This window comes from Polistes fuscatus, unplaced genomic scaffold, assembly GCF_010416935.1.
Source record: "Polistes fuscatus isolate 324 unplaced genomic scaffold, CU_Pfus_HIC Scaffold18, whole genome shotgun sequence".
Taxonomy (NCBI): Eukaryota; Metazoa; Arthropoda; class Insecta; order Hymenoptera; family Vespidae; genus Polistes; species Polistes fuscatus.
Genome location: NW_025113086.1, coordinates 2,575,684 through 2,598,395, shown reverse-complemented (window position 1 = coordinate 2,598,395; position 22,712 = coordinate 2,575,684). Strand labels below are relative to the sequence as shown.

Below are 22,712 nucleotides of genomic sequence, written 5' to 3'. Positions count from 1 at the left end.
CAATGAGAACAATCGATTGATTTATATTATCTATCTATTTAATTTATGATTAATTTTAATCTACTCGAGTGAAATATAATATGATATACGATATAGGTATAATTTTCAGATAAAAGATTATAAATATATAAATAAGTGTTGTAAAAAGAGGTTTATATTTCATCTTCTTCCCGTTGTTCAGATCGATCGTCGCCCTTAACCCGATATAGATATATAGGGTGGCTAAAACTGGGACAAGTATGGTCATTAATAGTAAACGCGCAGACACTTCTGCGCATCTTTAGTTATCTAACAAATTTGATATCTAATAACATCAATTTCATTCAACTTCTTCATCACTTTTTCCATACAAAATTTCTCATAACCCGTAATATAATATTATAAAATAATAATAATAAATAATATTAAACAAACACACAATACAATAATACATAACCTATAAATATTATTAATAAAACGATTCTTGCGTAAAGTAAAATTATTCGCGTATGAATAAATAATAATTAAAAGAAGAAAAACAAAAGAAACATAAAACACAATAAACAAAAGATTAAATATTATAAAATCTGACAAAAGAAAAAAAGAAATATTCATCGAAATTTTCTATGACTTCGTTTGGCTTCACTCGCAATGCGTGTGAGTTCTCCTTTTTTACCACGTGAGGTGGTTACATGCATATATACGTACACATATATACGTAGACACGTGTGTATTGCATTTATGTATAAAGAATATCGGTTATGCTTTTGGATATATGAAACTCGTGATGGAGGTGGGGGTCTGTGCTTAGAGGGCTATAAAAAGAGAAAGCTGGATATATGTATCCATGTTTATATGTATTTATATATATACATATAATATTTGTGTGTGTGTATGTGTGAGGATGTGGGTACATTCGATGCTCAAGCATGCGCAGTTGCTTGTACTTACTTTTACATAGGCCAGAAGCGTGAGGCCAAACGATTATAATCCTCTCGTAGAAATGAATGGTTATATCGTTGGATAAACGACGTGCCTAATCGCAGTATAGTTTCATTTCCCGTATTCTTGATTATTCGAATACTACGAATATTACGATTCATCAATCAAAATATAATTTATTGTCGTACCATTTATTTTTTTCTTTTTTCTTTTTGTTTTTTCTTACAATTAAAACTAATTTTAACACTATGTTTAATAATATTTTATTCAAATTAATTTTGTTTAATATATATATATATTTTATAATAGTAAAGAGAAGGGTTTAGATTTTATATAAATATTTTAATTATTTAAAATAATACTTACACACTCGTGGAATACATAAAAAGTATTTTATATATATATAAAAGAAGAAAATCATTTTTTTCTACGTATAAAAGAATTGAAAAGTTTTGAGTTCATTTATTTTATTATGAAAAAATTTGTTGTTATTCGTTATCGTTGTTTTTAAATAGATTCGAGGAATTAGAAGTATTCTTATGTATTAGTTAATAATAATAATATACGGATGTGTGAGATTTGTGTCGTTTAATAGTACGTCTAGTAATTTATGTTAGTGCAATGGCCTTTACCGATCGTAATTATTGGTTAAACTACGAGCATAAGTGGAATGCACGCGTGTCGTTGTGTTGTTCGTAATAATTTTCTCATATATGCCAGAACCAGGCAAACACTCTCGTTATGACATCGAATAAATAAATAAAAAAAAGAAAATGAAGATGTGTTTAGGATTTCGAACAAACGTTTTTCAACATTTTTTTCTTTTCTTTTCTTTTCTGCTTATATTAGCGAGAATTTTAACGAATTATTAGGAAAAATCTTCTTTGTTCATCATATTATTTTATCGCAAATTTAATGTTTAATAATTCGATACGTAATAACAACATTCTAAATGAATAATCATTTAAGGAAATTTATTGAAATTCTTTTATCTATCTTTATTATATATTTTTTCAATTATCATTAAACAATTCAACGAATTCAATTTAAATTGGATTATTATTAAATATTCATTCGCTTTAATCGTTATTGTTTATGCTAAATATAACATTTTACTTTGGTATTCGATATTAATTATATATTCATATACTAATTACCAATTTTATAAATATTATTAATATTCTTATATTGATTATACAGAAGTTTTGTTTTCTAGTGTATAGGTTATGTCGACATGATATTATTTTCTTATTATACAAATATAGAAAATATTTCAATTACAATTTTCATAATAATATTCAGCAAATCGTTGTTCACGTTTGATTTCTATCTCGATCAATTTATTATTAATTATTTATCCACATTGTTATTCATTTGACAAATTTATATTAAAACATTATTAGCAGTTAACAAGCAATCATTTATTTCGATTAATATTTAATTTATCAGTCATATTATCAATGAAAGACATTTACAAACAATAGTTATATATTTAAACACACGTGTATGTGTTAAAAGAAATATATATATATATATAAATATATATATGTGTTTATTAATTTATACTTTTTGTTCTCAAGGTAATCGAGTCTACCTCGTGAACACGAAGGAAGCTGTCTGTGGTTGTTGTTAATCGTTCGATTGAATCTAATTCGCCTTCATGATTTGCTATATCGCTATCGTCGTCGATGTTAGTTCAAGGTCATCTCCTGTCGACATTATAATACATACCATTCGATCCTACATATTAATAATATATCGTAAACAAGATCGTAAGTTTAAACCGGCTCTTTGATTCGTTTGTAATTGAATATCGACGTCTTTATATTATAACTTACACGCATAACTAAAAATCATTTAACGCGTTTATTACCGTCTAGTCTCAACAACATCATTTATTTAAAAATAAAAATATAATTCAAATTATTTATCCTTTTTTTTTTTTTTTATTTTAATTTGCATTTACGTTCACCCAAGAGATCAATCTTATTTGCATAAATTTTATATACGTTTTTTTTTTTTTTTTATATTATTTATATAAAAACCCGAATTTGTTTAGGCGTATGCGTACGTGTTTTAAGAGAATTCCATTTTTCTTTGTAATAATACTTTTGCGATGAAAATAATTTATTCAGACAGATTTCGAAATTTTCCTTTTCTTTTTTTCGTCTTCTTCTTCTTCTTTTCGTTTCTATGTTTTTCTTTCAATAGACATACGTATGTGTATGTAAGAGTTTAGTTTCAAGTTAACAGTTTTCGGAATGTGTACCATCTGTCGTTCATTTGGCCCTTTTTACATGAGCCCTGTTCTTATTCGTGATAGTTCTTCCTATTCTTCTTTTGTAAAATAAACTCATTTACTTTCCGTTACCAAGCTGCTCATAAAATAAAAAGAAAAGAAACGCAAAATAGTTTTCCTTCATCCTCATGTGCATTTTTTCTTTTATCTAATGATTTAACGAAAAAAGTTAATCGCAAGTAAAGGAATTGTGTTTTCTTATTTTGTAAGCGCGAATCATCTTAAATGTTCATTTAAATATCTTTGAATATTTTTCATTCGATAAAATATCGATATTATTCGTTAATTATTACGATTATTATGTGGGAATATTTTTATTTTCTCTTAAGTTGATATGAATTTGACAAATTTGACATAAAAATTGTTATCGGGTTGATTTCATTGCAAGCTCATTGCGTGATCCGATATACATTTCTACTTTATCGACTGAATAAACGATATTATCGAACGTCGGTAATGAAGAAACTTAATGCTGATCGATAAAACAGAAAATCTTACTATCTATAGATAAACTATTATCGACAGTCGATATATTTTATCTCATATATCTCAAACTATTCATTTGTTTTTCTCCCTATATATATATATATAACAGATTATTATACAAACTAAATAATTATTTTTCTTAAAAATATATATACATATATAAAAAGGAACTAAATTATTAATTAAAATTGACACGTATTTATATAAAAATCTTACTTTTTTTTTCTTTTTTAAATTATAACCTAACAAATGAAAACAAATGTAATAAGCACCAGAAAAAATTACCATAAACAAAAGAAAGATGTCGAAACGATCAAAAATTGAATCTGATCATTTAAAACAATAATAACAGTTAAACAAAAGTCTTCTCGTCTATTTAATTTCTCTTTTATTTATTATAAGACGTAAGAATTGAGATAATTTACGAATCACGGACGAGGATCACTAAAATGGAGAGTTACAAATCTTACGAATTGAAACTGTTGCTACTGCTGCTGCTGGCTGGCTGGCTGGCTAGCAAAATTCTCGTCGGTGGCCGCCGACGTTTTATTTATAGCGGAGGAGGTCGTGGTGCGTTCCAAAAGCTTCTTTCTTTCGACAGTATCTCGCGAGAGAAAACGCGCTTATTAATTCGTCTTATTCTTTATGAAACATCGAACATCTTTTTCGTTTATTAATTCAATTTTTCCTCGTTTTTCTTTTTTCTTTTTTTTTAATCATCCCGATCATCCAACGTTATTAATTCAAATATTAAAAAACATTACAATCGTAATTTATTTAATACCTGTTTGTTACACTGGTGAATTAAGTGGTATCATGTGTGTAGTGAAAACGTGAGGTAGATTAAAAAGAAAAAAAAAAGTAAGAAATTTCTAAAGCCAGAGTAATTTTTCTTTTTTTCTTTTTTTTTAAGTATCCTTGTTTATCGCGAAAAACACTATCTATTCCCGCAAAACACGCGACACGATTATCATCTTCTTCCTTTTTTTCTTTCCCTTTTTTTCCTATCTTCTCTTCATTAAAAATCGATAACGTCGTTTTGTTTACTACATGTTTTTTCTCTTCTTTTATTTTTTTTTCTTTTCCGCATTTACCAATAATAGAATATATTTTTTCTCAAATTAATAACAAATATCCATTATTCACGATCATGTTCATATTATTCGATTATATAACACTAATGAAGTTATAATATTTATGACGAACAATTATTACAAATACTATTGGTTTATTGAATAATAATTTAAAATAATATTTTTATTTGCAAGTTTTACAGATCTATAGATCATTCAATGCAATATTCAATTTCGTTTTCAATTTCATTGATGATTATGTCGAAAAAGTTGAAATTTTGTTCTTAAAAAATAACCGTGTCGTGGAATTTTGTGATCAAACGTATTTGTATCCGTTTGAAATATAACTCGTGTGTTTACGTTTGCAAAAATTTGGTCTGGAATATGAAGAGTACAACATAGGAGAGAAAAAGGAAAAGAAAAAAGAAAGAAAACTTGGTATTCGTCAGCCAAGGCCAGGGCTAAAGATTTAACAAGTCGGCGGATATATTTTCTCGTAAAGAACGTCACGAATTGTTACACTCGGTTTTCAGGCATCGATCCAAAAATCGGTCGATTAAACTAAACAACTCATTAATTTGTTCTTTTTTATTTTATTTTATTTTATTTTAATTATTCCTTCCCCCATTATTTTATTCTTTGCTTTCGATATTTTATTAGGGTAATCATTTTCCGCGATTAGAATTATTACTGTCATGATTTGACATTTTGATTTGACTCGGAATTAAATATTTTCCGATATAAATAAATTAAAAATAGTAGCCTTAAAAATATTGGAATTTTGTTTATTTTTGTTTTCTTTTATTATAAACAAGATATAATATATTTTTCCGACACTGATTGCAATGTTTTTATACCAGAAATGGAATTTATTTCAATGCAAAATATGATCTTCATTTCATTAATTATTGCAATACGCTTATATCTGTAGAGGAAATTTATTTTAGCATTAATAAAACACATACCGATACGTCAAAATAATATTCCACTATTTCTACTTTTTTTTCTACTATACAAATAATTCATTTCAACGGATGAAACTAACCTCAAATAATATTTCAATATATTTAAATATCGAAAAAGGAAGAATAATATTTTTCATATTAATATAAAAAAAAAGGAACCCACCCAGTCATTCCTAATCTGGCGTAGGAAATTATTGAAAAGTATATTTAAAAAACGGAAAAAAAAAGAAACAAATAAAAATCAATCAACGAACGCATTAAACGATCGATAAAACAACCGAAACGATTCTCGTGAGTGTTTTGTCTTTTCGAAGAAAAAGAAGAAAAAGGTGAAAGGAAAAAAACGTGAAAAGTGTGAACGAATAGTAAAAGTATAAAATAAAAACGTGAAAAGTGGTGAACGAATAGTAAAAGTATAAATAAAATAAAAAAATCAAAAACAAAACAAAAAAAAAGAAACGCTAAATGCAGCCGAGAAATAGAACTCGCGGTGGAAGAAGCTCGTGCCGGAAGTCGTTGGACTCGCGAAGCTGACGAAAACTCTCATTCGTTTAGGTGTGCACTACATTCGCAAGATCAACATAATAATTGTATTCAAGCATATATGAAAAATTCTCATTTAAAAGAAATCCTTCAACAATTTTCGTATTCGTCATTTCATTTTATCCATCAATATTATTTAATATATATTTATATTTATATATTATTTTATTTATTTCTTTTGTTTTTTCTTTAAATTTTCTTATTTACTTCCATTATATTCATCGAATATTATAATAACACACGCGAGTTTTGTTTTTCGACGAAAAATTCTACTTGGGAAATGGCGCATCTAAGAAAACCAAGCTTTTGAAGAAGGTAAAACGATTATTATTTCTCCATATTTTTGTGTTCTCCTAGATTTATCGATTTTTAGAATAATCCTTCGTCCAATTTAATTAAATAAATTCACATAACAGGTTTGCATCAACATAACCTAACTTCATATGAAATTATTCGAAATGATATTTCTCGTGAAATTATTTCCCAAGGATTTTCCTACAAAATGAAATCTAAAACGCAATACGCATAAATTTTAATTAACTAATCGTAAATCAAAATTTAGACATTTCCGCTCTTTCTAAAAAAAAAAAGATCAAATTATTACGTTGACTCATTCTAATATTTGCAACTAGAGTTATTACCGCCATTTTGAAATTCATTAATATCTATTAAATGAGTGCAAAAATAACCTATTTGATGTCCTTCGTGAAATCATGGTTGTAGCCAAGTTTTCCTTCGAAATTGTTTCAAGCATCTAAGATAATAAAATCAACGATGCGGAAATACAATATATATATACATATATGAAAATATTTTAACCAATTTTTATCAATTCTATCTTACCAATTTTCTATCATTTTACTTTTTACATTTGAATTTAGAATTAAATAATAATATCGATTATCGAAACGATCGGAAGTGTATAAAAAAAAAAAAAAGGATGTCACGAAGAATTCGATCGAATAATACGAGTTAGAACATAATACTTACACACGTATACTCAAATATACATACATAAAAAGAAAACTAACATAAATGAGTGAAGTATGCGCAATCGCGAGAAATGGAAACGATGCACTTCAAATTTATTTTCGTTCGTCATCATCGTGGCCCACGTGACCATTCTGGAAAATACCTAAGTACTTAAGAACATCATTCCCAAGTATAATAAATTCACTCGTACAAACATACTGCATCGTATCATTGAATTGTTCATACAATTCTTTGATATTTTAATTATTCATACAAGAAAGTTAATATTCTAACGGAAAGAGAGAGAAATTATTATTAACAAATATTTTTCCATATACCTGTTCGTATAAATTATCTCAAAAACAACAACAACAACAACAACAACCACAACAAACTCGTTTAAAAAATAAATAGAAGTTATATAAAATCTACATAAAAATGTATATACATATATATATTATTACAAAAATAATAATCCAATTGTTTGAATTCAACAATAGTTTAATAATTAATCAACAAAAAACCGGACAAATAATTTATTTAGAATTCTAGAAGTCTTAGAAAGAATTAAATCCAATTAAGGTGTATATAACTTGTACCCTGGTTGATTTACTTTGAACATTTTGTCGAAGGTTATACGAAGTCTACTACACTATACAATAGTGTGTGTGTGTGTAGGTGAGAAAGAGAGAATGGGTTTTGTGTAGACGGGAGAAGGGGGATGATGAGGGTAAAGTGTAGTAGGGAGGATCGTAGACGCGTACGCACCCTAGTTCGACCTACATAACTCGACCTATATTTCAAGGAAACTTACACAACGTGGCCCTAGATCGGCCACGAGGAGGACTACTGCACCCTTTGTTGACCGACAGTATTATCCCTTGCATGCTTAAGTTAACTTCAAAATGATTTAACCGATTTTAACCAAAGGAAAGTGCAATGATAAGATTGGGGTTGGAAAAAGGAAGGGGATCAAAGAAATAAAGACAAGAATAATTCTTTCCGACAAGTAAACCTAACCTCTCCTTGTTTCTAGGGTCACACTTCTTTCATCCTTGTTTCTCGCGTTATTCCTTGTGCATGTTTTAATTAATTTAAAAATTATTCAACCGATTTTAACCGAACCCATGTGTCATAATAAAATGGAGAATAATTTGCAGAATAATTTGCAGAATAATTCTTTCTAACAAGTAAACCTAACCTCTCCTCGTTTGTACGGCTGCTACACTACTTTCATCCTTGTCTTTCACGTCTTTCTCGTCATTTTTTATTATTTACGTCCTATCGATTTTCCCTTATTCATAATTGATGTTAACCGTTCGGCTCTTTCGTTCTAACTATTCTCTTATACCTATATTCGTTTAACAACTTTTCTTTTTTTCTTCTTTTCTTATTTACCGTTTCTTTCACATGTCGTCCAATTCATTTTGAGAACTCCAATTAAAGATTTACGTTTGTTAAGATTTTTAATACTTAATTATCGACTGTATAAAAATGTTTAAACAAATGGATTACTTTGTCATCATCGTTACATCTAATTTATTAATAATACATATCAACAAATATAATCTATAGAAACAGAACCATTGACCAAACTTTTGATCAATTTACAAATCTTAAAATACGATTTAAATCTGAACAATATACTCCCCCCTCTCCCCAAAGATCTATACGATCTATAGATCGTTTATATAAAAAAAAAGAAAAAGAAAGAAAGTAAAAAAAAAAGAAACCTTCAGGTAAGATTACGAAGAATAGAAAGTGTAAAGAAAAGAAGAGACAAGTCGTTGAGTGCAGTGGCCTGGAGAGTCTTCCGAAGGAAGGAAGGAAGGAAGGAAGGAAGGAAGGGGGACGGGAAGAAGAAGAAGGGTGGTTGGTTTTAAGAGGGGTAAGAAGGAAAAGGGGTTGTGGATCGATATAGTTACGGGGGTGTCGTCCGGCTTCGTCAGTAAGTAACGCCGCCATGTGGTGGAATCGTGAACCTCAAACGACACCCACCAGCCAATGTATATACATGAGGGTGGGAGAGGGAGAGAGGGAGAGAGAGAGAGAGAGAGAGAGATAGATGTATCAAAGCGCCGCCGACCCACGTCAGGAAGAACGAAATCCACGTTGTCTGGTGGTGGTATTGGTGTTGGTGTTGGTATTGGTATTGGCTAGTGGTAGTTCAGTTTCTGGTGTTGGTATTGGTATTACTACTTTTACTTGGTGATTGTTAGTATTGGTGTTGGCTAATGTTAGTATTGGTAGTTCAGTTTTGTGCTGTTGGTATCATTATTACTACTTTTACTTGATGATTTTGTCGGTGTGTTGGTGTCGGTGTTGGCTAATGGTAATTCAGTTCTCACGGTGTTGGTATCGCTGTTACTACATTTACACGGTGATTGTTGGTGGTGGTTGTAACAACGAGCCGGCAGCGAGCGGCACTGATCTAACAGAGCTCGTGTGTCTCTCGTCGTCTTTCAGAGTAACTCACTAACTGACTCACTCAGTACGCGAAGAAACAGCCGTCCGTTCGGTTCATTGTGCGTCCTCCTGTCATATTTTAATATTACTAACATTATTTATATCATTTAACATTTATTTTTTAATCGATCTATCATATTATTATCAATTGATTGGTGGTCAGTCGTGACATTTTTGTCAACTGTTGTTGTTATTGTTGTTATTGTTGTTGTTGTTATTTTTGTTTCCAATTACAGTTATCAAAACAATTTTCAATTAAAGTGTTATTAATAAAAAAGGGGATTTTTAAACATCTTTTGTTGAGAACACCGGTGAATCATTGACTTATACTATCAAATACTATTACTATTACTACTACTACTATTGTTGTAAGGGCAACGTGCTAACTAAAGTTCAAATAGAAAGACAGAGAGAGAGGGGGTAGGAGGGAGTACGATGGCACTGTGTCGTTGACCCCTTTCCGGATGTCTATGCACCTCTTATTCGAGGCGCCCTTTTAGCTCTTTCGACGTCTGCTGCGATTTTCGGATCAGATCAGTCAGTCAGTCAGTCAGTCAGTGAGTCAGTCAGTCAATCAGTCCAACTGTAAAGTTGTCTCTTTTGTGTCTGACTTGATCTTACAATTAGTTTCTTTATTAATCTATCGATCTTCTTTTTAAACAATCCAATTACGATGATATTACCATTCCTTTTGAATCTTTTCAACTATTTAGAGGTTAATTGTTGTTTCTTTTCTATTGTTCAAGTTAATTAAATTGTTTTCTTCTTTTTTCCTTTGGGATTAGGTATAATTTACTGGTATATCGATCAGGTGGAATAATTAAATGTATATATTTGAACGGTGGATGGATAAAGATACTTGTTTGTTTGTTTGTTTGTTTGTGTGCGTGAGTGAGCGAGTGGGTCTGTTGTTTTCCCATAGAATTAATTAATTATCCAGGCCAAGCGATCAGGGATTCGCGTGACGATGATATTATTACCTCCCCTCCACTCCTCCCTGCTACTTTAATTTCATTTTTCTTTCGTCCTTCGATTAACACACGCCAACTCTTCTATCTTGATTTCCAAGATAACGTTGATGTAATGATCTACTACTACTACTGAAATAGATCGAAGATCACTTTTTCTTTTTTTTTTTTAAATCAAAATTATTCATACGTTTTGTTTTTTTTTCTCGCGCAGGTGGTGTTTTAAGTTTTGTTTGAGGTTAGGTGGTAGTGGTGGGGGAATGAATGGTTGTCGTAAAATTTCAGCACGATTTGAAATTATTTCGTTCGTTGTAAATCGTATTATTTTTTATTTTATTAAAAGTACTTTCGATGATATCAACAATTTTCTAATGATTCCTTATTTATTCTTACTTTTTATTTTTTATATACATCGTAGGAATTTCATCGTTGAGAGAAAGAAAGGGGAAGGGTTACAGATAAACAGGCGCCACCGTGGCACCCTTCTAACCCGACATAAATCTAAATTGGTGGTCGTCTGCTGTGTGTGAGTTTCGTTCCGAGGGTAAACGTGATGATAGCTTAAAAGAAAGAAAAAAAAGAAAAAGTAAAGACAAAAGAAAGTCAAGGGAAAAAAAAGAATAAGCGTTAGAGACGTTTACGATTGGTCTACTCTGAGCGGCGCAGTTTGATTTCCCCCACTCTTTCTCTCGAATAAAATAAAAAGTAATGACGATTCACTTGCGTTCTCGTAAAAAAAAAAAGAAAAGAAAAATGTACAAACGAACAAACAAATGAATTTGTTGTTTAAGTCATTCTTTTTGTTTTCAATTAATTAATTGATTATTTATTTATTTATATGCGTGTACTCATCGAAACAGGGTAAACGAATTATAAACGAAAAAAAAGAAAAAACACATAGAAAAGTAATGTCATCAACGAATAACAAGTGGACAATGGTGATAAGATAAAACTTAAAACAAAGAAAAACCATAACGAGTGACATCAATTTTGGATGGCTTGCAAAAGGAAACGTAAAAAGTTGATGCATCCATCGGCAAAGTGTACAAATAAATATTCGAACGAATTAATTAATTAACAAAGGAAACAATTATTTAATAATCGTCGACGAAAAAAAGACAAGAAAAGAAAATAAAAGGAAACAAAACAAATCTCATCAAAATGACGTAGCAGCATCGGAGTAGAGGGGGAAGACGTAAAAAATTGTGCGCGTAATTTATTCACCAATCGAATTCCACCTTCTCCCCCTCCTCCTCCTCTTCGAGCCGGACAATTGGACAATTTCTTCGACGTTTTTTTTCTGCCGCCGCCGCCGAACAAAAACAATAAACAATAATAAAAAACAACAAACAAACAAAAAACAAAAACGCAATGCGGTAGCATTCGAAGAATGCGTGAATTTTAAGTTATTCGTCCTGTCGCATTATCTTTCGTTTCATCTTTCGTTGTTTGAGCTTAGGCGCATCAGGGGTGGTGGTGGGGGGTTGTCTTGGCGGAGGTGGAGGGGGAAACGTGCTTTTTTTGTGCTTTTTTTTCGTTTCTTTTTCTTCAATTGTGCTACGACGAGAGGAAAAGATCGAAGCCTCGTCGATTACGTTGGCGATGATTGGATACAATCAGCACAATTCGGGCTACAACAAGCTGTTCACTCAGGTATTATTTCTAAACAATAATTTGTAATTGCAATAATTTGAACGAAAATTGAAATTGTTTCAATTCAATTCGTTCAGATATACCAAACGTATCGATATTCATTCAATGAATTAATTACAACGATTTGTAACATTAAAAAACAACCAGTAGTAACCCTTCAAACAAACAAACAAACAAATTATGAAACATACGAACAATTGCATACATTTTGTTTCGTTGTGCTTTATTTTTCTTTTTTATTCAAATAAAACACGAACGATAATATTCGTAATAGTTAAATTATCCAATTAATTCGACAGATTTAATAAAAAGGTGAATTTTATTATTAAAAAAAAAAAATATACCGACACGTATAAACAATCGTATATTTTGTCTATTTTAATATAACGCATACAATCGATCGATAATTATTAACATTATAAAATTAGACTACGTTGGTCAAGTCTTGCGTAAAATGAAACCTTACGGAGCATGATTAAAAAGCATAACAAACTTGAAATCCTTTATATCCTTAACGTTTTTTCCTTTATCATCATCGGGGGGTTAAGCTCTATTATTGGTGTTTGCTTTATCAAGCGCGTTCAAATTGTGCGACAAGTTTTATGCACTTTGTGTGCACAACATTCTACAATATATTTCTATCTATCTATCTATCTTCTTCTTCTTCTTCTTCTTCGTATTCTTTTTTTTTCTCTTGTCCTTGAGCTAACCCTTTTAATATCTAAAAACAGTCTTTTACTTTTATATTATAATATAAAAATACGATATAATTATATTTTCCATACATAAAAATGATTAGAATTGAGAAATGATTTAAACATCGACTACTCATTGACCAATTTAATAATTATTTACAAAAATAAAACAATTTATTCCAGAGTAAATAAATCAAAAAATCTTAGGCCTCGATTTTAATCGTATTTTTAATATGTTCACATTTTTTTTTATCTAAAAATTTCACCCCCACTTCATATACTTAATCACACACACACCCACTTAACACTACATTCTAAGATTGTTTAAATGTTTCTATTATATATAAAAATTCTACCTTTATCTTTTAACTGTATCAAAAAAATCAGACACACACACACACACACGTTCAATATATATAATAACAAAAACGATTTATTCCAGAGTAAATAAATCAAAAAATGTTAAGCCTTGATTTTAATCGTATTTTTAATATGTTCACATTTTTTTTTATATAAAAATTTCACCCCCACTTTATATACTTAATCACACACACACATACACACACATATACTTAACACTACATGCTAAGATTGTTTAAATGTTTCTATTAAATATAAAAATTCTACCTTTATCTTTTAACTGTATTAAAAAAATCAGACACACACACACACACACCCACACACACACACAAGTTCAATATATATATATATAGAGAGAAAGATATAAATGTAAAAAAATATTTATAGATATGAATACATAAACAGCAGAGTTATTTTCATTCATGTCAAATATTTCCATCGAATTTCAACGCATACGAATGCAGAAATTGCTTACGTTCCATTCTGAAGGGTAGGGGGGTGGGATAGGGGAAGTAGGGGTCTGGGGAAGGGAAGGGAAGGGTTGCTTGGTTTCTACCTAATAGTGGTATATGGGTCTCTTCTATGGTATGGTGTGGTGGTATGTCGAAACCATAAAGGAGACACACATGTACATGAGAAATACAGAGGAACTTAGTTATAGGGGTGGGTATGCGAGGGTAAGCAAAGGCCGTTGGCATGACTACGACCCCCCGACCGAGTGAATTCGTTCTATGGAAAAGCTCCTTCGTCTCATGGTAACCAAGACGATTACGATTTCTTTTACAATACACTTCTTTTTTTTTTCTTTTCTTTTTTTATTTGTTAATTATCTTCGTGTAACTCATTTCTAAATGAATTATCTTATCTGCACATCTTTTTATCTGAATAATTTAAATATATGTATGAAAGTACTGAACACAACTAACGCGACCTTGAAAATTTATTTCTCTCCTTTTTATTTTTTTTTTTATCACTCGAATGATTATATTCGTATTCACACGTGGAATGAGAATATTATTATTGATCGCATTTTCATTTGATTACACATGAATTTGTAATGTTAATACAAAATGGGGAGAGGGGAGGGGCCATGGGATTTAATTTATTAAGATAGAAAATATTTTAGGGAATTTTTAGATTTCATTTAGGATGAATATATTTTAACAAAAATAATATATATATATATGTATAATGTAAGTTAAAAGTTTGGGGCAAACAAAATTAACGTTGACAGATGAGATTTATGTTTGATTGTAATTCAGTATACTAGGAGGTATCGTATATCCTTGTTGAAAAGTGTATTCTCTTTTATTTCACTGTAACATTTTTATACTACTACTACTACTACTACTACTACTACTACTTTTCTTTTTTTTTCTTTTTTTTTTTCTATGGTTCCTACGAGTTCACATCTCCCTTGCGTATTGTTTACCTTTCCTGCTTTTTATACAAAAATAAATCAGAATATTCTTGCCGAATTTATTTCATTCGTTATTTCACCAAAACATTCCAAATATATTTTCACAAAAATTAAATATTATTATTGTTAAACGCATCCATTAGCGACATTTTATTATTTATTATTTCAAATATTTAATATTATTTATTTCTAACAATACTTTCCAACAATTATAACTTTATCTTTTTACCTTGGAAATATATTTAAGAAGAACTACTTTGAAAACAAACCCCAACAAAAAATTATATCTTTTATTTGAATTATTCTCGAATAAAAATCATATCATATTTTACGACAATAATAATTTTTCTAACGATCGATATAATTCATTGTTTAATTAATTACAATTAAATGAATATGATTTCGATGATGATGATGATTTTTGTTTTTCTTTTTTGTCTAGGGCTCGGCGGATTCAAACTACTCACAGCCGAGCTCGGATCTCTCGCTGGACGAGGAGAAAGAAAACATAAGACGTGAAAAAGAGAGGCAGGCCCTTAATCAACTTGAAAAAGCTAGGGTGAGTCACATTTGTCCTTTACACACTACCATGTTCTAGTTAGCTTCATGCTCTTTACCTTTCTCCCTTTCTTTCTATCTCAAGTTCCACCATTTTTTTCTCTCCCTCTCTCTCTCTCTCCCTCTTTCTCCCTCTCTTTCTTTCCTTTTATCTATCTATCTATTTATCTATCCATCTTTCTTTTTCTATCGTGAAAATATAAAAGACAAGTGAGAAAGACTATCGATCGTGTTTTTGTTCAAACATTCTATGACAGTACTACTCTCTGGCTATACATTCTTCTTTTTTATACCCCATAAAATATAAAATAACATACGAAAATAACACTGGCACAATTGATAATAATTATTATTTATAAGTGTTATAATAATTTAATGTTTAATTAATTATTGTCGGGGTGAGATACGTGTTAAATGTTTGATATTAGTTGCAATATATTTTTTGTTCGATATTTTTCATTCTTTTTGATTGTTTTTTGATATACGGTTATATTAATGGGTGGCCATCTTTGATAATTTAAAAATATAATTGATAATAATTGTTATTTATATAAATATTGTAATAATTTAATGTTTGTAAATCGTACGTTGAAATTTAAGTAAACTTTTAACAAATGATTCTTATGGATTTAACACTTTGTTGTATCTCAAAAGTGAAGAATTACTCTTTAAATGATTCACCGGAAAATTCCTGAACACGTTTATTAATCACTAGATATCCCTAGATAAAACGCGCCATCTACATTACATTGACGCATCGATCAGAGTCAAATTTAGCAATGTTTAATTAATTAATTTATCTTGGATATTATGTGGAATATTAGTTTCAATATATTTTTTTGATGTGTTTTTTTCTTTTTTCATTCTTTTTGCTTGTTTAAACATACGATGATATTAATGAGTGGCCGCCATCTTTGATAAAAAGTAATACGAAAATAACTTCTATTTAAAATATAAATAAGTGTTATATTAATTAATATAAAAGGTAAATATGACTTCTAACACATTATGAATTTATTCTACAACAAAAATAACAAAGATAATTTATATTGGAATAATATTTAATATTATAGTTGTATTATTTTTCTTATTACTTCTTTTAATTTTATCCGTTTGTTTAAAAAAAGCACGTCCCATGATATTGACTATCCTAAACGCATGAATATAAAAAAGAAAATACATTAAAATAATGGAAATAATTAATACAAAACAATTTGATATAAATAACAATATAAATTCAATTAAAAGTATAAGTAAAAATTCTCTTTTTTTTTTTTTTTTGGTTATAATATGAAAATGTTCTTCTACCAATAATAATTAAAATCAACTTATAATATGCAAATGAGTTAATAATAATTCTATTAAAACAGAAAGACCACGAAAGCTTACAACGTTACCGTCCGTTACGAAAACTTTTAATCGAATGAAAATAAAAACATTAGTTACCAACGATAGGTAAACACGTTCGAACACATTAAACTAAAAAAGCAACTAAATATAAATAAAACAAAAAGGAAAAAAGTAAAAAAAAAAAAAAAAGAAAAACAAAGTGAAATATTTCATTATCTAACAATAAAATGAGTAAAAAATACTAAACGTTTTGTCATATTGATAAATAGTTATAACGATTTATTATGATACATATATAGATTATGCATAGAAAATCGTGGGTGGCATGGTAATCGTCTAATTTACAATTAGATCTAATGGATACTATGTCATGCTGATGGATGTGGTTTAATGTTTGAAAGTCATGCGATTTTTAACACTAACCAACACCACCACCACCGCCGCCATCACTAACTTTGATTCTAACCTCTTTTTGTGTTTTCTTTTTTGGTTTATGGATTAAAGTTCTTTTTTTGTTTGCATTTTATTGGCTGAAAGTTCTTATTAGTTACATATATGTGTGTGTGTGTGTGTGTTAAATAAATTGATTTGATTTTTTGTTTTTTTTTTATTGCAGACGAAACCGGTAGCATTCGCAGTGCGGACAAACGTTAGCTATGACGGATCAGCTGACGATGATTCACCCGTTCATGGTTCTGCCGTTAGCTTTGAGGTCCGGGAATTTTTACACATTAAGGTAAATTTGTTTTCAACAAAACGACGCGTTATTTCTGTCCTCTCTTCGATTAATTAATTAATTAGAAATAAATATTTACGTGTTTACTCGTTTTTCTTATTGTTATTTGTTTTTTTTTTTTATTTTATTTTTGTATTCTTGTTTTTATCCACACCCAGCTGCTCCCCTCCCCCCTCTTAACCCCTGTCACTTTAATTCGACTCGTCGTATTATCGAAAATTCGTCGAAATTTAAATGTTAGATATATTTATATTTATATATTTATATAGAAAAAATAAAATAAAAAAAAAAAGAAAAAAACACGTTGTTATGGACACACGATGTTATTTTCGATTTTTTATGTTTTAGATCGAATTTAGATATAATATTTCGTTCGATGTTAGATATCTATCGATTTTCCATAAAATTCGATTGAATTCATCCGTGTACTACACTCGTAAAATAAATGTTTGTGGAAAGTTATTGTCATCATCGATTTTTCTTTTTGTTTTTGTTTTTTTGTTTGGTTGTCCTCTCATCCTAAATAATGCGTGTGTTTTTTATTTATTTTTTTGTTTTGTTCAAATATTAGTGAAAAGTGTTTGTCGTCTTATTTATAATTTGAACAATAAAAATTGATATTATATTATAATATTAGAAAAACACACACACACGGAGGAGGAAGAGGTAGAAGTTATCTGCCAAAATCGATATTTTTCATTTACCTGTTAATAATAAATTTGTTAAAATATTTTGAAACACGTTAGACAAGAAAATATTATTACGTTTTCACGTTACATTCCCTCGACTAGGTATATAATGTTCTTCTAAAATTTATCGAAATATATAATGATTTTCTTACGTCTAGAAATAGGAATAAGGAGAAAAGAAGAAGGTACGTTTGAAATCGATTTTGGCAGAATTCCACGTCGGTGCTTTAATCCTTACTTTTTCATCTTTCTTATCTTCGCGATAAAATATAACCAAAGGAAAGGAAAAGAAAAGAAAAGAAAAGGAAAAAATATAAATGGCAGACACAGATATTTTATTGCAAATAGTTGTAACGATACTTTACACGAATGATTCAAATCGTTTCGTTTAAAAAAAAGAAAATAAAACAAACAAAAAGATTTTACTAACAATATAAAATACACATAACGACAGACACATTATATAAACAAAATGGTACACGATATATTTTATAAATAAATAATTAAAGTAAATTATTTATTACTGTATTAAAACGATTTCTCTCATTGTAATTAATAATTTATTATTATTATTATTATTATTATTAATGTCAAATAAACGGTAAAATATATTTTATCTATTTGTTGACTCAATCCATCATAATTATTATCGATAAATACAGTTAATTCCTAAAAATATATATCCTATTAAATTAAATCCTAAAATTAAATTTAACCAACTAAATTTATTAGATTAATAAATTTTAAAATAGATATCGTAGATAAATTATATTATATATATATATATATATATTTCTGACATTAATGGATGAAACTTTGCCAAAAAAATTGCCGAAAAAAAAGGAACACTAACCAATAGAAATTATTGAACTATTTGAATTTTCGTAACTCGCCTAAAACGATTGCAATAATCACCGAGAACGCAATAATAATTTTTCTTTTAACCATTCCGATTAAATAAATAAATAAATAAAATAAAAGAAAAGAAAAAGAAAAAAAAATTCCAGGACGCATATATGCGTCCTGAGTCAACGGCAGGTTGCATATACTGGGCGCATATATGCGCCCACATCATTCAAACTGTTAAAATAAACGAAAAAAAATGCGAATAAAACGTTAAAGTATGTAGAATAAGAAAAATTTTTCGGAATTAACTGTATCGCGAGATTAACAGGAACGAAAAATAAAAATAAAAAAAAAATCAAATCAAATAAAAATAAGACAAAAAAACTCAACACCTCCCCTCCCCCCGAGGAAGTTATGATAAATTAATTAAAAAAAAACCAACCATATACGTTTAAAGGAAAAGTATGACAACAACTGGTGGATCGGGAGACTGGTGAAAGAAAATTGTGACGTGGGTTTTATACCATCCCCGGTGAAATTAGAGGCACTGAGATTGCAGGCTAGCGCAGCACGTGGTACTAAAGGTCTCTATTCAGCACGAGGAGGAGGGTCTTCAGGGAACCTTGGCGAGAGTGGTATGCCTTCACGTGGTTCCACGCCACCTACACCAGGTATCCTAGCACGTCCTTCTTTCATTCCCCCCCCTCGGAAAATCCACGGTCTATCATCTACCGGGTGGTGCTCGCGAACACTGTGTTTCTTCTCTCGACACTTTATTGGTATCAAGAAAAAATAAAAGAAAGAAAAAAAAATATTTCTCATTTTCAACCTAAAGTACCGAGAGAGAGAGAGAGAGACGATTCAGCTGAGCCCCCCCCAAGCCCCCAAATGTGACGATTAACCGGGATTGGATGATCGGGAGGGGGGACACCGTCCTTTGAAAAGCAACACGTTTCTTTTTTTTTGTTTTTTATTATTATTATTCTTCTTCTTCTTCTTCTTCTTCTACTTCTTCGATTCTTATTTCGTGACAAAACAGAGAAAGAAACGAAATGACGATGAAAAATAAAACTTAATGAGAAAGGGAGAGACAGAGAGAGAGAAAGAAAGAGAGAGAGTGAAACAGAAAGAAAGGGAAAACGAAAATGTTAAACAAAAAAGAATGAAAGAAAGAAAATATCCTAAGTATTATATTAATTATTTATCAATTATCAAATACGTATCTTTTTGTTTTTTACTTTCTTCTTTTTTTTGTCCTCTTTTTTTTTATACCGATAAAATCAACACCCTTATTAAAATTTGAACACTTTATAGAGATAGTCACACACACACCACACACCACACACTACACCAAACGCGCGTGCACACGATTATTATTATTATTATAATTATTATTATTATTGTTTTATTATTTTCTATTTAATCCTCTTAAAACCCCTTACTTCCCCCTCCTCTACACACCGCAACGATTTCTTTTCTTTTTCTATGTACACACACACTTCTTTTTTCTTCTTTTTTTTCTTATTACAAAAATAAACAAATATTCCACATTTAAAATATTTTTTAGAAAATATTTTTCCACGTGCAATGGCTTTGTTATTCGACATGTAATACGTAAAAGCCCACGTGACACACACACACACAGATACAGATACAAATTTATTTTTAAATTAGATGCTTTCTTTCCTTGCAAATCGTGACTCTCTTCATATAATATGACACTAATGTATAATAAAATAATAATAATATATAAAAAAAGAATGAAAGAAAAAGACAAACAAACAGTTCATTCGAATTTAGTTATCGATTATTGGATATTGCATGATCATTGGAATGTTACGAATTCTCATTCATTCGTTAGATCCTTCAATTCTTAAATCAATCAATCAAACGATTGAATTATCTCATTTTAATCATTATTTTTTTTGTGGGGGGTGGGGGAGTAGGGGTAAATCATCAGTCGATCAAATAAATCAAAGCTTTTTCATAGCACCCGATCGAATTCAATACCAGGCTTGATATTTAGGCATCAAACTTTCACACATTATTTACACATTACTGAAATATTTTTACACAAAATCAAACCACCTACAACAATACACACACACACACACACACATATATATACACACATACATATAGATATAAATATTACATGCATACGTACACGTGAACCACCTGTTAACACTGAAAAAAAAAAGAAAAATCTTAAACCAAACACGCTCGCGACCATTTTTTAGCATTTGAAAATTGCTGTAGATGAATCTTGGTAGTTTTGCTGCTATGGATTTAGCGAGAGCGTATGATGAATTTAGGATAGAGTTATTTTGCACCCGAGCAAGCAAGCAAGCAAGCAAGCAAAGCAAACAAAGCAAAGCAAGCAAGCAAGCAAGCAAGCAAGCGTTTCTAAAAAAGCTTTATTTTTATATTCATATTAGTTGATATATTTTTCTTTTCTTTTCTTTTCTTTTCTTTTCTATTTTTTTTTTCTTCTCTTCTTTAAACGGAGGATTAAATAAATCCTCCTAATGAAAAAACAACAAAAAGAAAAGGAAAGAAAAGATATTAGATATAATTATTGAATGCGCATTTTGAAAAAAAAAACAACGTTGGTTTGATTTTCTTGTTTTTCTTTTTTTTTTTTCTTTTTTTTTTTTTTTCTCGATAAGGTGACGACAACGACAGCGTTGGCAACGTGAGACCAGGAAAAGCGACATTGACAACACCGCCTGCCAAAGAAAAACGAAAGAATTTCTTCAAGAAACCGGTAATTTAATGCAGCTTTTCAAATTTTCCCCTATATCGAAAAATCCCTAGAAATAATTTAAGTTACTTTTAGTTATTTGATTTAAATTAGAAATCGAAACGAGTTGCTAATAACAAATGTTATTTTTTTTTAGGAGACCACAACACCATACGACGTTGTACCTTCGATGAGGCCTGTTGTCCTTGTTGGACCTTCTCTAAAGGGCTACCAAGTTACCGACATGATGCAAAAAGCACTTTTCGATTTTTTGAAACACCGATTCGAAGGAAGGTAAAAAAAAACATCTATTCGATCAAATATTGATTACGTTATTTTAACTGTTTGAATAAAGTTCAGGCAAATAATTGGATATAAATCTATGGTGTTTTATTTTGTTCTTACTAACAAATGAATAATAAAAACCTATATAAATAAATAAAATAAATAAATAAATAAAATAAATAAATAATGACAAAAAAAATGTCGAAAAAGACTCACAGAAAAAACATAATTGGTTTTTTTTTTCTTAGAGGGGAGGTGGAAGGGGTATCGTTGAAAATGTGTTTTTCGTATAATTAATTTGTACTTTCGTTATAGGATTATTATAACAAGGGTGATGGCTGATATCTCGTTAGCAAAGAGATCATTATTGAACAATCCTACCAAAAGAGCGATCATGGAAAGATCTACGAGTAGAAGTAGTTGTTTGGCGGAAGTTCAAACCGAGATCGAGAGGATTTTCGAACTGGCCAGGACACTTCAGGTTAATCGCATTTAATATTCATCTTTAATTTCATCGTTTTAATCTTGTCTAAGAATATTTCGATTCTCTAACACAATAAAATTAATTTTAAAAAATAACAATCCTCACAATTAATAAATTTTAATTTATTATTTATTATTCGTTTCGTTCATAAAAAGAAATAAAAACAAAAACACATTTGAACTGTTGAAAAAGTTTCGAAA

The 22,712-nt window shown here is 29.6% G+C and overlaps 1 protein-coding gene and 1 long non-coding RNA gene across 14 annotated transcripts in view; both read left to right on the top strand.

Annotated features, from left to right (window-relative positions):
* The window catches only part of LOC122515538 (voltage-dependent L-type calcium channel subunit beta-2), a 72,177-nt gene extending 49,604 nt beyond the window's left edge, over positions 1–22,573 (top strand). The window contains exons 1-9 of one of the 11 annotated variants that reach the window (XM_043632933.1): positions 9,610–9,784; positions 9,962–10,036; positions 11,554–12,346; positions 15,264–15,380; positions 17,346–17,465; positions 19,458–19,671; positions 21,670–21,767; positions 21,901–22,037; positions 22,344–22,539. In XM_043632933.1, the coding sequence (XP_043488868.1) occupies positions 12,296–12,346; positions 15,264–15,380; positions 17,346–17,465; positions 19,458–19,671; positions 21,670–21,767; positions 21,901–22,037; positions 22,344–22,524 (918 nt within the window). In that variant the 5' untranslated portion in view covers positions 9,610–9,784; positions 9,962–10,036; positions 11,554–12,295 and the 3' untranslated portion in view covers positions 22,525–22,539. The other 10 variants (XM_043632934.1, XM_043632935.1, XM_043632937.1 and 7 more) reach the window with 10 other exon arrangements.
* LOC122515540 lies at positions 9,431–11,295 on the top strand. Of its 3 annotated transcripts, none has more exons than XR_006303301.1 (2): positions 9,431–9,495; positions 11,112–11,295. It is a non-coding gene; the product is annotated as an uncharacterized LOC122515540 (long non-coding RNA). The 3 variants fall into 3 exon arrangements; XR_006303300.1 differs by lacking the exon at positions 9,431–9,495 and adding an exon at positions 9,502–9,591; XR_006303299.1 differs by lacking the exon at positions 9,431–9,495 and adding an exon at positions 10,262–10,286.
* Positions 22,574–22,712: the final 139 nt, after the last annotated feature.